This window comes from Nesoenas mayeri (genome assembly GCF_963082525.1).
Source record: "Nesoenas mayeri genome assembly, chromosome: 38".
NCBI lineage: Eukaryota > Metazoa > Chordata > Aves > Columbiformes > Columbidae > Nesoenas > Nesoenas mayeri.
The window spans coordinates 167,400-180,538 of NC_137579.1; the positions used below are offsets into that span (position 1 = coordinate 167,400).

The 13,139-nt window shown below is 58.5% G+C and overlaps 1 protein-coding gene across 2 annotated transcripts in view; it reads right to left on the reverse strand.

Moving 5' to 3' along the window:
• Positions 1-2,560: 2,560 nt before the first annotated feature.
• CXXC1 (CXXC finger protein 1) overlaps positions 2,561-13,139 on the reverse strand; it is a 31,255-nt gene continuing 20,676 nt past the window's right edge. Inside the window, exons 14-15 of one of the 2 annotated variants that reach the window (XM_080361741.1) lie at positions 9,772-9,900; positions 2,561-3,320 (exon numbers count right to left, since the gene is read on the reverse strand). In XM_080361741.1, the coding sequence (XP_080217867.1) occupies positions 3,180-3,320; positions 9,772-9,900 (270 nt within the window). In that variant the 3' untranslated portion in view covers positions 2,561-3,179. Of the gene's footprint in view, positions 3,321-9,747; positions 9,901-13,139 lie in introns of both variants that reach the window. The other variant, XM_080361740.1, reaches the window with a different exon arrangement.

Here is a 13,139-nt window from a genome sequence, read left to right on the forward strand (position 1 = left end):
CCGGGGGTGAACACAAAGGGTCCAAGAAAAGGGACCCAGGCGTCCGGGAGGGGACCCAGGCGTCTGGTGCACCCCAAGAGTTCTGGGTGGGGGAGACTTGGGGAGGGGACCCAGGCGTCCGGGAGGGACCCAGGCGTCCGGGGATGAACACAAAGTGTCCAGGAAAAGGGACCCAGGCGTCCGGGGCAGCCCAAGAGTTCTGGGTGGGGGAGACTTTGGGAAGGGACCCAGGCGTCCGGGAGGGACCCAGGCGTCCGGGGATGAACACAAAGTGTCCAAGAAAAGGGACCCAGGCATCCGGGGGGATACCCAGGGGTCTGGGGGGGGACCCAGGCATCCGGGGCAGCCCAAGAGTTGTGGGTGGGGGAGATTTGGGGAGGGGACCCAGGCGTCCGGGGGGATACCCAGGCATCCGGGAGGGACCCAGGCGTCCGGGGAGGGGACCCAGGCGTCCGGGGGGGACCCAGGCGTGCGGGTCAGCGGTGCGAGCGCAGGTCGGGCGTGAGCGGGTCGTGCTGGATGGTCTGGTGCAGCATGAGCCCAGGACGTGTGGGTGGGGGAGACTTGGGGAGGACACCCAGGCGTCCGGGAGGGACCCAGGCGTCCGGGGATGAACACAAAGTGTCCAGGAAAAGGGACCCAGGCGTCCGGGAGGATACCCAGGTGTCAAGGGGGAGGGACCCAGGCATCCGGGGCAGCCCAAGAGTTCTGGGTGGGGCAGACTTGGGGAGGGGACCCAGGCGTCCGGGAGAGGACCCAGGCATCCGGGGGTGAACACAAAGGGTCCAGGAAAAGGGACCCAGGCGTCCGGGAGGGGACCCAGGCGTCTGGTGCACCCCAAGACTTGTGGGTGGGGGAGACTTGGGGAGGGGACCCAGGCGTCCGGGAGGGACCCAGGCGTCCGAGGATGAACACAAAGTGTCCAGGAAAAGGGACCCAGGCGTCCGGGAGGGACCCAGGCGTCCGGGGATGAACACAAAGTGTCCAGGAAAAGGGACCCAGGCGTCCGGGGCAGCCCAAGAGTTCTGGGTGGGGGAGACTTGGGGAGGGGACCCAGGCGTCCGGGAGGGACCCAGGCGTCCGGGGATGAACACAAAGTGTCCAGGAAAAGGGACCCAGGCGTCCGGGGGGATACCCAGGGGTCTGGGGGGGGCCCAGGCATCCGGGGCAGCCCAAGAGTTGTGGGTGGGGGAGACTTGGGGAGGGGACCCAGGCGTCCGGGGGGATACCCAGGCATCCAGGAGGGACCCAGGCGTCCGGGGAGGGACCCAGGCGTCCGGGGGGGACCCAGGCGTGCGGGTCAGCGGTGCGAGCGCAGGTCGGGCGTGAGCGGGTCGTGCTGGATGGTCTGGTGCAGCATGAGCCCAGGACGTGTGGGTGGGGGAGACTATGGGAAGGGACCCAGGCGTCCGGGAGGGACCCAGGCGTCCGGGGATGAACATAAAGTGTCCAGGAAAAGGGACCCAGGCGTCCGGGAGGATACCCAGGTGTCAAGGGGGAGGGACCCAGGCATCCGGGGCAGCCCAAGAGTTCTGGGTGGGGCAGACTTGGGGAGGGGACCCAGGCGTCCGAGAGGGACCCAGGCGTCCGGGAGAGGACCCAGGCATCCGGGGGTGAACACAAAGGGTCCAGGAAAAGGGACCCAGGCGTCCGGGAGGGGACCCAGGCGTCTGGTGCACCCCAAGACTTGTGGGTGGGGGAGACTTGGGGAGGGGACCCAGGCGTCCGGGAGGGACCCAGGCGTCCGAGGATGAACACAAAGTGTCCAGGAAAAGGGACCCAGGCGTCCGGGGCAGCCCAAGAGTTCTGGGTGGGGGAGATTTTGGGAAGGGACCCAGGCATCCGGGAGGGACCCAGGCGTCCGAGGATGAACACAAAGTGTCCAGGAAAAGGGACCCAGGCGTCCGGGGGGATACCCAGGTGTCAAGGGGGAGGGACCCAGGCGTCCGGGGCAGCCCAGGACTTGAAGGTGAAGGAGACTTTGGGAGGGGACCCAGGCATCCGGAGGGGACCCAGGCGTCCGGGGTGATACCCAGAGGTCCGGGGGGGGGACCCAGGCGTCCGGGGCAGCCCAGGACTTGAAGGTGAAGGAGACTTTGGGAGGGGACCCAGGCGTCCGGGGGGATACCCAGGCATCCGGGAGGGACCCAGGCGTCCGGGGATGAACACAAAGTGTCCAGGAAAAGGGACCCAGGTGTCTGGTGCACCCCAGGACTTGCAGGTGGGGGAGACTTGGGGAAGGGACCCAGGCGTCCGGGAGGGACCCAGGCGTCCGGGAGGGACCCAGGCGTCCGGGGAGGGACCCAGGCGTCCGGGGGGGACCCAGGCGTGCGGGTCAGCGGTGCGAGCGCAGGTCGGGCGTGAGCGGGTCGTGCTGGATGGTCTGGTGCAGCATGAGCCCAGGACGTGTGGGTGGGGGAGACTATGGGAAGGGACCCAGGCGTCCGGGAGGGACCCAGGCGTCCGGGGATGAACACCAAGTGTCCAGGAAAAGGGACCCAGGCGTCCGGGAGGATACCCAGGTGTCAAGGGGGAGGGACCCAGGCATCCGGGGCAGCCCAAGAGTTCTGAGTGGGGCAGACTTGGGGAGGGGACCCAGGCGTCCGGGAGGGACCCAGGCGTCCGGGAGACGACTCAGGCATCCGGGGGTGAACACAAAGGGTCCAGGAAAAGGGACCCAGGCGTCCGGGAGGGGACCCAGGCGTCTGGTGCACCCCAAGACTTGTGGGTGGGGGAGACTTGGGGAGGGGACCCAGGCGTCCGGGAGGGACCCAGGCGTCCGAGGATGAACACAAAGTGTCCAGGAAAAGGGACCCAGGCGTCCGGGAGGGACCCAGGCGTCCGGGGATGAACACAAAGTGTCCAGGAAAAGGGACCCAGGCGTCCGGGGCAGCCCAAGAGTTCTGGGTGGGGGAGACTTGGGGAGGGGACCCAGGCGTCCGGGAGGGACCCAGGCGTCCGGGGATGAACACAAAGTGTCCAGGAAAAGGGACCCAGGTGTCCGGGGGGATACCCAGGGGTCTGGGGGGGGACCCAGGCGTCCGGGGCAGCCCAAGAGTTGTGGGTGGGGGAGATTTGGGGAGGGGACCCAGGCGTCCGGGGGGATACCCAGGCATCCGGGAGGGACCCAGGCGTCCGGGGAGGGACCCAGGCGTCCGGGGGGGACCCAGGCGTGCGGGTCAGCGGTGCGAGCGCAGGTCGGGCGTGAGCGGGTCGTGCTGGATGGTCTGGTGCAGCATGAGCGCCAGCAGCCCCGCGCGGTTGGTCATGGCCGCGCGCACGTTGCGCTCCTGCTCAAACAGCTCGTCCAGCTTGTACCACTGCGGGACACACGGACACGGGACATGGGGACGTCATATGGGGACATGGGGACAGGATATGGGGACAGGGGGAAAGGATATGGGGATATGATATGGGGATATGGGGACAGGATATGGGGGCAGGACATGGGGACAGAGGGACATGATATGGGGATGTGGGGACATGGGGACAGGGGGACAGGGGGACATGGGGACAGAGGGACATGATATGGGGACATGGGGATATGGGGACAGGGGGACATGGGGACAGAGGGACATGATATGGGGATATGGGGACAGGGGACATGGGGATATGGGGACAGACATTGGGACATCAATAGGGATGTGGGGACATGATATGGGGACAGGGGGACATGATATGGGGATATGATATGGGGATATGGGGACAGGATATGGGGACAGAGGGACATGGGGACAGAGGGACATGATATGGGGATATGGGGATATGGGGACATGGGGACATGGGGACATGGGGACATGATATGGGGATATGGGGACATGGGGATATGGGGACAGACATTGGGACATCAATAGGGATGTGGGGACATGATATGGGGACAGGGGGACATGATATGGGGATATGATATGGGGATATGGGGACAGGATATGGGGACAGAGGGACATGGGGACAGAGGGACATGGGGACAGAGGGACATGATATGGGGATATGGGGACATGGGGATATGGGGACAGACATTGGGACATCAATAGGGATGTGGGGACATGATATGGGGACATGGGGACAGGGGGACAGACATGGGGACAGCAGTGGGGACATCAGTAGGGAAGTGGGGACATGGGGACATGGGACAGGGGGACATGGGGACAGACATGCGGACATCAATAGGTATGTGGGGACATGATATGGGGATGTGGGGACAGACACAGGGACAGACATGGGGACATCAGTGGGGAAAGGGTATGGGGACAGGGGGACGGGATATGGGGACAGGGGGACAGACAGGGGGACATGGGGATATGGGGACAGGCGGACATGGGGACAGACAGGGGGACATCAATAGGAAGGTGGAGACACCCTGATGTGTCTCCCAGTGTCACTCCATGATGGCCCCACTGTCCCCAATGTCCCCCAGTATCACCCAGTATCACCCTGATGTGTCCCCCAGTGTCCCCAATGACATCCCCAGTGTCCCCAGTGTCTCCCAGTATCACCCAATATCACTCTGATGTGTCTCCCAGTGTCACCCCATGATGTCCCCCAGTGTCCCCAATGTCTCCCAGTATCACCCTGATGTGTCTCCCAGTGACATCCCCAGTGTCCCCCAGTGTCCCCAGTATCACCCTGATGTGTCTCCCAGTGTCACCCCATGATGTCCCCAGTGTCCCCAGTATCACCCCATTGTGTCTCCCAGTGTCCCCAATGTCTCCCAGTATCACCCAGATGTGTCTCCCAGTGCCCCCAATAACATCCCCAGTGTCCCCAATGTCTCCCAGTGTCCCCCAGTATCACCCTGATGTGTCTCCCAGTGTCACCCCATGATGTCCCCAGTGTCCCCAGTGTCTCCCAGTGTCCCCCAATATCACTCTGATGTGTCTCCCAGTGTCACCCCATGATGTCCCCAGTGTCTCCAATGATGTCCCCAGTGTCCCCAATGACATCCCCAGTGTCCCCAGTGTCTCCCAGTGTCCCCCAATATCACTCTGATGTGTCTCCCAGTGTCACCCCATGATGTCCCCAGTGTCTCCAATGACATCCCCAGTGTCCCCAATGACATCCCCAGTGTCCCCAATGTCTCCCAGTATCACCCAATATCACCTTGATGTGTCTCCCAGTGTCACCCCATGATGTCCCCCAGTGTCCCCAATGTCTCCCAGTATCACCCAGTTGTGTCTCCCAGTGTCCCCAGTGACACCCCCAGTGTCCCCAATGACACCCCCAGTGTCCCCAATGGGTCCCCCAGCACCTCCCAGTGTCACCCACAGCATCTCAGCACCACCCAATGGACCTTCTAAGGTCCCCAATGTCCCCCAGTATCACCCAGTATCACCCTGGGGTGTCTCCCAGTGCCACCCAATGACATCCCCAGTGTCCCCAGTGCTGTCCCCACGCCGTCCCCATTGTCCCCATGTCACGCACCACTCGGACCCTCTCCAGATCCACCTCGGGCTCCCAGTGTCCCCCAGTATCACCCTGATGTGTCTCCCAGTGTCCCAAATGTCCCCCAGTATCACCCACTATCACCCAGTTGTGTCTCCCAGTGTCCCCAATGACATCCCCAGTGTCCCCAGTGTCTCCCAGTGTCCCCCAATATCACTCTGATGTGTCTCCCAGTGTCACCCCATGATGTCCCCAGTGTCCCCAATGACATCTCCATTGTCCCCAATGTCTCCCAGTATCACCCAGTGACATCTCCAGTATCACCCCAGTGTCCCCAGTGTCACTCACAGCATCTCAGCACCACCCAATGGACCTTCTAAGGTCCCCAATGTCCCCCAGTATCACCCAGTATCACCCTGGGGTGTCTCCCAGTGTCCCCAATGACATCCCCAGTGTCCCCAATGTCTCCCAGTGTCCCCCAGTATCACCCTGGTGTGTCTCCCAGTGCCACCCCATGATGTGACCAGTGTCCCCAGTGATGTCCCCAATGTCTCCCAGTATCTCCCAATATCACTCTGATGTGTCTCCCAGTGTCACCCCATGATGTCCCCAGTGTCCCCAGTGTCCCCCAGCATCACTCTGATGTCCCTCCCCAGTGTCCCCAATGACATCCTCAGTGTCCCCAATGTCTCCCAGTATCACCCAATATCACCTTGATGTGTCTCCCAGTGTCACCCCATGATGTCCCCCAGTGTCCCCAGTGTCCCCAGTATCACCCTGATGTGTCTCCCAGTGTCCCCAATGTCTCCCAATATCACCCAGTATCACCCTGATGTGTCTCCCAGTGTCACCCCATGATGTCCCCAGTGTCCCCAATGTCTCCCAGTATCAACCCAGTGCATCCCCAGTATCACCCTGGTGTGTCTCCCAGTGTCCCCAATGACATCCCCAGTGTCCCCAATGACACCCCCAGTGTCCCCAGTGTCCCCCAGTACCCCCCAGTATCACCCTGGGGTGTCTCCCAGTGCCACCCAACGACATCCCCAGTGTCCCCAGTGCTGTCCCCAGGCCGTCCCCATTGTCCCCATGTCACGCACCACTCGGACCCTCTCCAGATCCACCTCGGGCTCCCAGTGTCCCCCAGTATCACCCTGATGTGTCTCCCAGTGTCCCCAATGATGTCCCCAATGTCTCCCAGTATCACCCTGATGTGTCTCCCAGTGTCCCCAATGTCTCCCAGTATCACCCTGATGTGTCTCCCAGTGTCCCCAGTGACATCCCCAGTGTCCCCAGTGTCTCCCAATATCACCCAGTATCACCCCGATGAGTCTCCCAGTGTCCCCAATGTCCCCCAGTATCACCCTGATGTGTCTCCCAGTGTCCCCAGTGACACTCCCAGTGTCCCCAATGACATCCCCAATGTCCCCAGTGTCTCCCAGCGTCCCCCAATATCACTCTGATGTGTCTCCCAGTGTCACCCCATGATGTCCCCAGTGTCTCCAATGATGTCCCCACTGTCCCCAATGACATCCCCAGTGTCCCCAGTGTCTCCCAGTGTCCCCCAATATCACCTCGATGTGTCTCCCAGTGTCACCCCATGATGTCCCCAGTGTCCCCAATGTCCCCCAGTATCACCCTGATGTGTCTCCCAGTACCCCCAATAACATCCCCAGTGTCCCCAATGTCTCCCAGTGTCCCCCAGTACCCCTCAGTATCACCCTGGGGTGTCTCCCAGTGTCCCCAATGACATCCCCAGTGTCCCCAATGACACCCCCAGTGTCCCCAGTGTCCCCCAGTACCCCCCAGTATCACCCTGGGGTGTCTCCCAGTGCCACCCAACGACATCCCCAGTGTCCCCAGTGCTGTCCCCACGCCGTCCCCATTGTCCCCATGTCACGCACCACTCGGACCCTCTCCAGATCCACCTCGGGCTCCCAGTGTCCCCCAGTATCACCCTGATGTGTCTCCCAGTGTCCCAAATGTCCCCCAGTATCACCCAGTATCACCCAGTTGTGTCTCCCAGTGTCCCCAATGACATCCCCAGTGTCCCCAGTGTCTCCCAGTGTCCCCCAATATCACTCTGATGTGTCTCCCAGTGTCACCCCATGATGTCCCCAGTGTCCCCAATGACATCTCCATTGTCCCCAATGTCTCCCAGTATCACCCAGTGACATCTCCAGTACCACCCCAGTGTCCCCAGTGTCACTCACAGCATCTCAGCACCACCCAATGGACCTTCTAAGGTCCCCAATGTCCCCCAGTATCACCCAGCATCACCCTGGGGTGTCTCCCAGTGTCACCCAATGACATCCCCAGTGTCCCCAATGACATCCCCAGTGTCCCCAATGTCTCCCAGTATCACCCTGATGTGTCCCCCAGTGTCCCCAATGACATCCCCAGTGTCCCCAATGTCTCCCAGTGTCCCCCAGTATCACCCTGGTGTGTCTCCCAGTGCCACCCCATGATGTGACCAGTGTCCCCAGTGATGTCCCCAATGTCTCCCAGTGTCCCCCAATATCACTCTGATGTGTCTCCCAGTGTCACCCCATGATGTCCCCAGTGTCCCCAGTGTCCCCCAGCATCACTCTGATGTCCCTCCCCAGTGTCCTCAATGACATCCCCAGTGTCCCCAATGTCTAACAGTATCACCCAATATCACCTTGATGTGTCTCCCAGTGTCACCCCATGATGTCCCCCAGTGTCCCCAGTGTCCCCAGTATCACCCTGATGTGTCTCCCAGTGTCCCCAATGTCTCCCAATATCACCCAGTATCACCCTGATGTGTCTCCCAGTGTCACCCCATGATGTCCCCAGTGTCCCCAGTGATGTCCCCAGTGTCCCCAATGTCTCCCAGTATCAACCCAGTGCATCCCCAGTATCACCCTGGTGTGTCTCCCAGTGTCCCCAATGACATCCCCAGTGTCCCCAATGACACCCCCAGTGTCCCCAGTGTCCCCCAGTATCACCCTGGGGTGTCTCCCAGTGCCACCCAACGACATCCCCAGTGTCCCCAGTGCTGTCCCCAGGCCGTCCCCATTGTCCCCATGTCACGCACCACTCGGACCCTCTCCAGATCCACCTCGGGCTCCCAGTGTCCCCCAGTATCACCCTGATGTGTCTCCCAGTGTCCCCAATGATGTCCCCAATGTCTCCCAGTATCACCCTGATGTGTCTCCCAGTGTCCCCAATGTCTCCCAGTATCACCCTGATGTGTCTCCCAGTGTCCCCAGTGACATCCCCAGTGTCCCCAGTGTCTCCCAATATCACCCAGTATCACCCCGATGAGTCTCCCAGTGTCCCCAATGTCCCCCAGTATCACCCTGATGTGTCTCCCAGTGTCCCCAGTGACACTCCCAGTGTCCCCAATGACATCCCCAATGTCCCCAGTGTCTCCCAGTGTCCCCCAATATCACTCTGATGTGTCTCCCAGTGTCACCCCATGATGTCCCCAGTGTCTCCAATGATGTCCCCACTGTCCCCAATGACATCCCCAGTGTCCCCAGTGTCTCCCAGTGTCCCCCAATATCACTCTGATGTGTCTCCCAGTGTCACCCCATGATGTCCCCAGTGTCCCCAATGTCCCCCAGTATCACCCTGATGTGTCTCCCAGTGCCCCCAATAACATCCCCAGTGTCCCCAATGACACCCTCAGTGTCCCCCAGTATCACCCAGCATCACCCTGGGGGGTCTTCCAGTTCCACCCAATGACATCCTCAGTGTCCCCAATGACATCCCCAGTGTCCCCAATGTCTCCCAGTATCACCCAATATCACCTTGATGTGTCTCCCAGTGTCACCCCATGATGTCCCCAGTGTCCCCAGTATCACCCCATTGTGTCTCCCAGTGTCCCCAATGTCTCCCAGTATCACCCAGATGTGTCTCCCAGTGCCCCCAATAACATCCCCAGTGTCCCCAATGTCTCCCAGTGTCCCCCAGTATCACCCTGATGTGTCTCCCAGTGTCACTCAATGACATCCCCAGTGTCCCCAGTGTCTCCCAGTGTCCCCCAATATCACTCTGATGTGTCTCCCAGTGTCACCCCATGATGTCCCCAGTGTCTCCAACGATGTCCCCAGTGTCCCCAGTGACATCCCCAGTGTCCCCAATGTCTCCCAGTATCACCCAATATCACTCTGATGTGTCTCCCAGTGTCACCCCATGATGTCCCCAGTGTCCCCAATGTCCCCCAGTATCACCCTGATGTGTCTCCCAGTGCCCCCAATAACATCCCCAGTGTCCCCAATGTCTCCCAGTGTCCCCCAGTATCACCCAGTATCACCCTGGGGTGTCTCCCAGTGCCACCCAACGACATCCCCAGTGTCCCCAGTGCTGTCCCCAGGCCGTCCCCATTGTCCCCATGTCACGCACCACTCGGACCCTCTCCAGATCCACCTCGGCTCTCCGCAGCTTCTCCCAGCAGTAGTGGCGGTGGCAGCGGCGCTTGGGGACGCGGCAGAACTCGCCCGTCAGCTCGAACACGTCGCGCACCAGCGGGCACCCGCACACCTCGTCAGCAGGGACCTATGGGAGACGGCACCCATGGGTGCCCCGAGCACCCATAGAGACACATACAGACTCATAGACACTCATTGGAACCCATAGACATCCATTGGAACCCATAGAGACACATAGAGACACATAGGGACACACAGGAACCCATGGGTGGGGGACAGAACCCGCACACCTCGTCAGCCGGGACCTATGGGAGACGGCACCCATAGACACCCATTGGAACCCATAGACACCCGTTGGAACCCAGAGACACCCCTTGGAACCCATAGAGACACCCATTGGAACCCATAGAGACACATAGAGACACATTGGAATCCATAGAGACACATAGGAACCCATAGACACCCATTGGAACCCATAGACACCCACTGGAACCCATAGAGACACATAGAGACACATAGAGAGACATAGAGAAACATAGAGACCCATTGGAACCCATAGAGACACATAGAGACCCATTGGAACCCATAGAGACACATAGAGACCCATTGGAATCCATAGAGACACATAGAGACCCATTGGAATCCATAGAGACACATAGGGACACACAGGAACCCATGGGTGGGGGACAGAACCCGCACACCTCGTCAGCCGGGACCTATGGGAGATGGCACCCATAGACACCCATTGGAACCCATAGACACCCATTGGAACCCAGAGACACCCATTGGAACCCAGAGACACCCATTGGAACCCAGAGACACCCATTGGAACCCATAGGGACACATAGAGACACATTGGAATCCATAGAGACACATAGGAACCCATAGACACCCATTGGAACCCATAGACACCCACTGGAACCCATAGAGACACATAGAGAGACATAGAGAAACATAGAGACCCATTGGAACCCATAGAGACACATAGAGACCCATGGGAATACATAGAGACACATAGAGACCCATTGGAACCCATAGAGACACATAGAGACCCATTGGAATCCATAGAGACACATAGAGACCCATTGGAATCCATAGAGACACATAGGGACACACAGGAACCCATGGGTGGGGGACAGAACCCGCACACCTCGTCAGCCGGGACCTATGGGAGATGGCACCCATAGACACCCATTGGAACCCATAGACACCCGTTGGAACCCAGAGACACCCATTGGAACCCAGAGACACCCATTGGAACCCATAGAGACACATAGAGACACATTGGAATCCATAGAGACACATAGGAACCCATAGACACCCATTGGTACCCATAGACACCCATTGGAACCCAGAGACACCCATTGGAACCCAGAGACACCCATTGGAACCCATAGAGACACATAGAGACACATTGGAATCCATAGAGACACATAGGAACCCATAGACACCCATTGGAACCCATAGACACCCACTGGAACCCATAGAGACACATAGAGAGACATAGAGAAACATAGAGACCCATTGGAACCCATAGAGACACATAGAGACCCATTGGAACCCATAGAGACACATAGAGACCCATTGGAACCCATAGAGACACATAGAGACCCATTGGAACCCATAGAGACACATAGAGACCCATTGGAATCCATAGAGACACATAGGGACACACAGGAACCCATGGGTGGGGGACAGAACCCGCACACCTCGTCAGCTGGGACCTATGGGAGACGGCACCCATAGACACCCATTGGAACCCATAGACACCCGTTGGAACCCAGAGACACCCATTGGAACCCAGAGACACCCATTGGAACCCATAGAGACACATAGAGACCCATTGGAATCCATAGAGACACATAGGAACCCATAGACACCCATTGGAACCCATAGACACCCACTAGAACCCATAGAGACACATAGAGACACATAGAGAGACATAGAGAAACATAGAGACCCATTGGAACCCATAGAGACACATAGAGACCCATTGGAACCCATAGAGACACATAGAGACCCATTGGAATCCATAGAGACACATAGAGACCCATTGGAATCCATAGAGACACATAGAGACCCATTGGAACCCATAGAGACACATAGAGACCCATTGGAATCCATAGAGACACATAGAGACCCATTGGAACCCATAGAGACACATAGAGACCCATTGGAACCCATAGAGACACATAGAGACCCATTGGAATCCATAGAGACACATAGGGACACACAGGAACCCATGGGTGGGGGACAGAACCCACACACCTCGTCAGCCGGGACCTATGGGAGACGGCACCCATAGACACCCATTGGAACCCATAGACACCCGTTGGAACCCAGAGACACCCATTGGAACCCAGAGACACCCATTGGAACCCATAGAGACACATAGAGACACATTGGAATCCATAGAAACACATAGGAACCCATAGACACCCATTGGAACCCATAGACACCCACTGGAACCCATAGAGACACATAGAGACACATAGACAGACATAGAGAAACATAGAGACCCATTGGAACCCATAGAGACACATAGAGACCCATTGGAACCCATAGAGACACATAGAGACCCATTGGAACCCATAGAGACACATAGAGACCCATTGGAATCCATAGAGACACATAGGGACACACAGGAACCCATGGGTGGGGGACAGAACCCGCACACCTCGTCAGCTGGGACCTATGGGAGACGGCACCCATAGACACCCATTGGAACCCATAGACACCCGTTGGAACCCAGAGACACCCATTGGAACCCAGAGACACCCATTGGAACCCATAGAGACACATAGAGACCCATTGGAATCCATAGAGACACATAGGAACCCATAGACACCCATTGGAACCCATAGACACCCACTGGAACCCATAGAGACACATAGAGACACATAGAGAGACATAGAGAAACATAGAGACCCATTGGAACCCATAGAGACACATAGAGACCCATTGGAACCCATAGAGACACATAGAGACCCATTGGAATCCATAGAGACACATAGAGACCCATTGGAACCCATAGAGACACATAGAGACCCATTGGAATCCATAGAGACACATAGGGACACACAGGAACCCATGGGTGGGGGACAGAACCCGCACACCTCGTCAGCAGGGACCTATGGGAGATGGCACCCATGGGTGCCCCGAGCACCCATAGAGACATATACAGACCCATAGGGACACATAGAGACCATAGAGACACATAGAGATATAGGAACCCATAGAGACACATAGAGACCCATTGGAACCCATAGAGACACATAGAGACATATGAACCCATAGAGACACATAGAGACCCATAGAGATATATAGAGACACATAGAGATATAGGAACCCATAGAGACACATAGA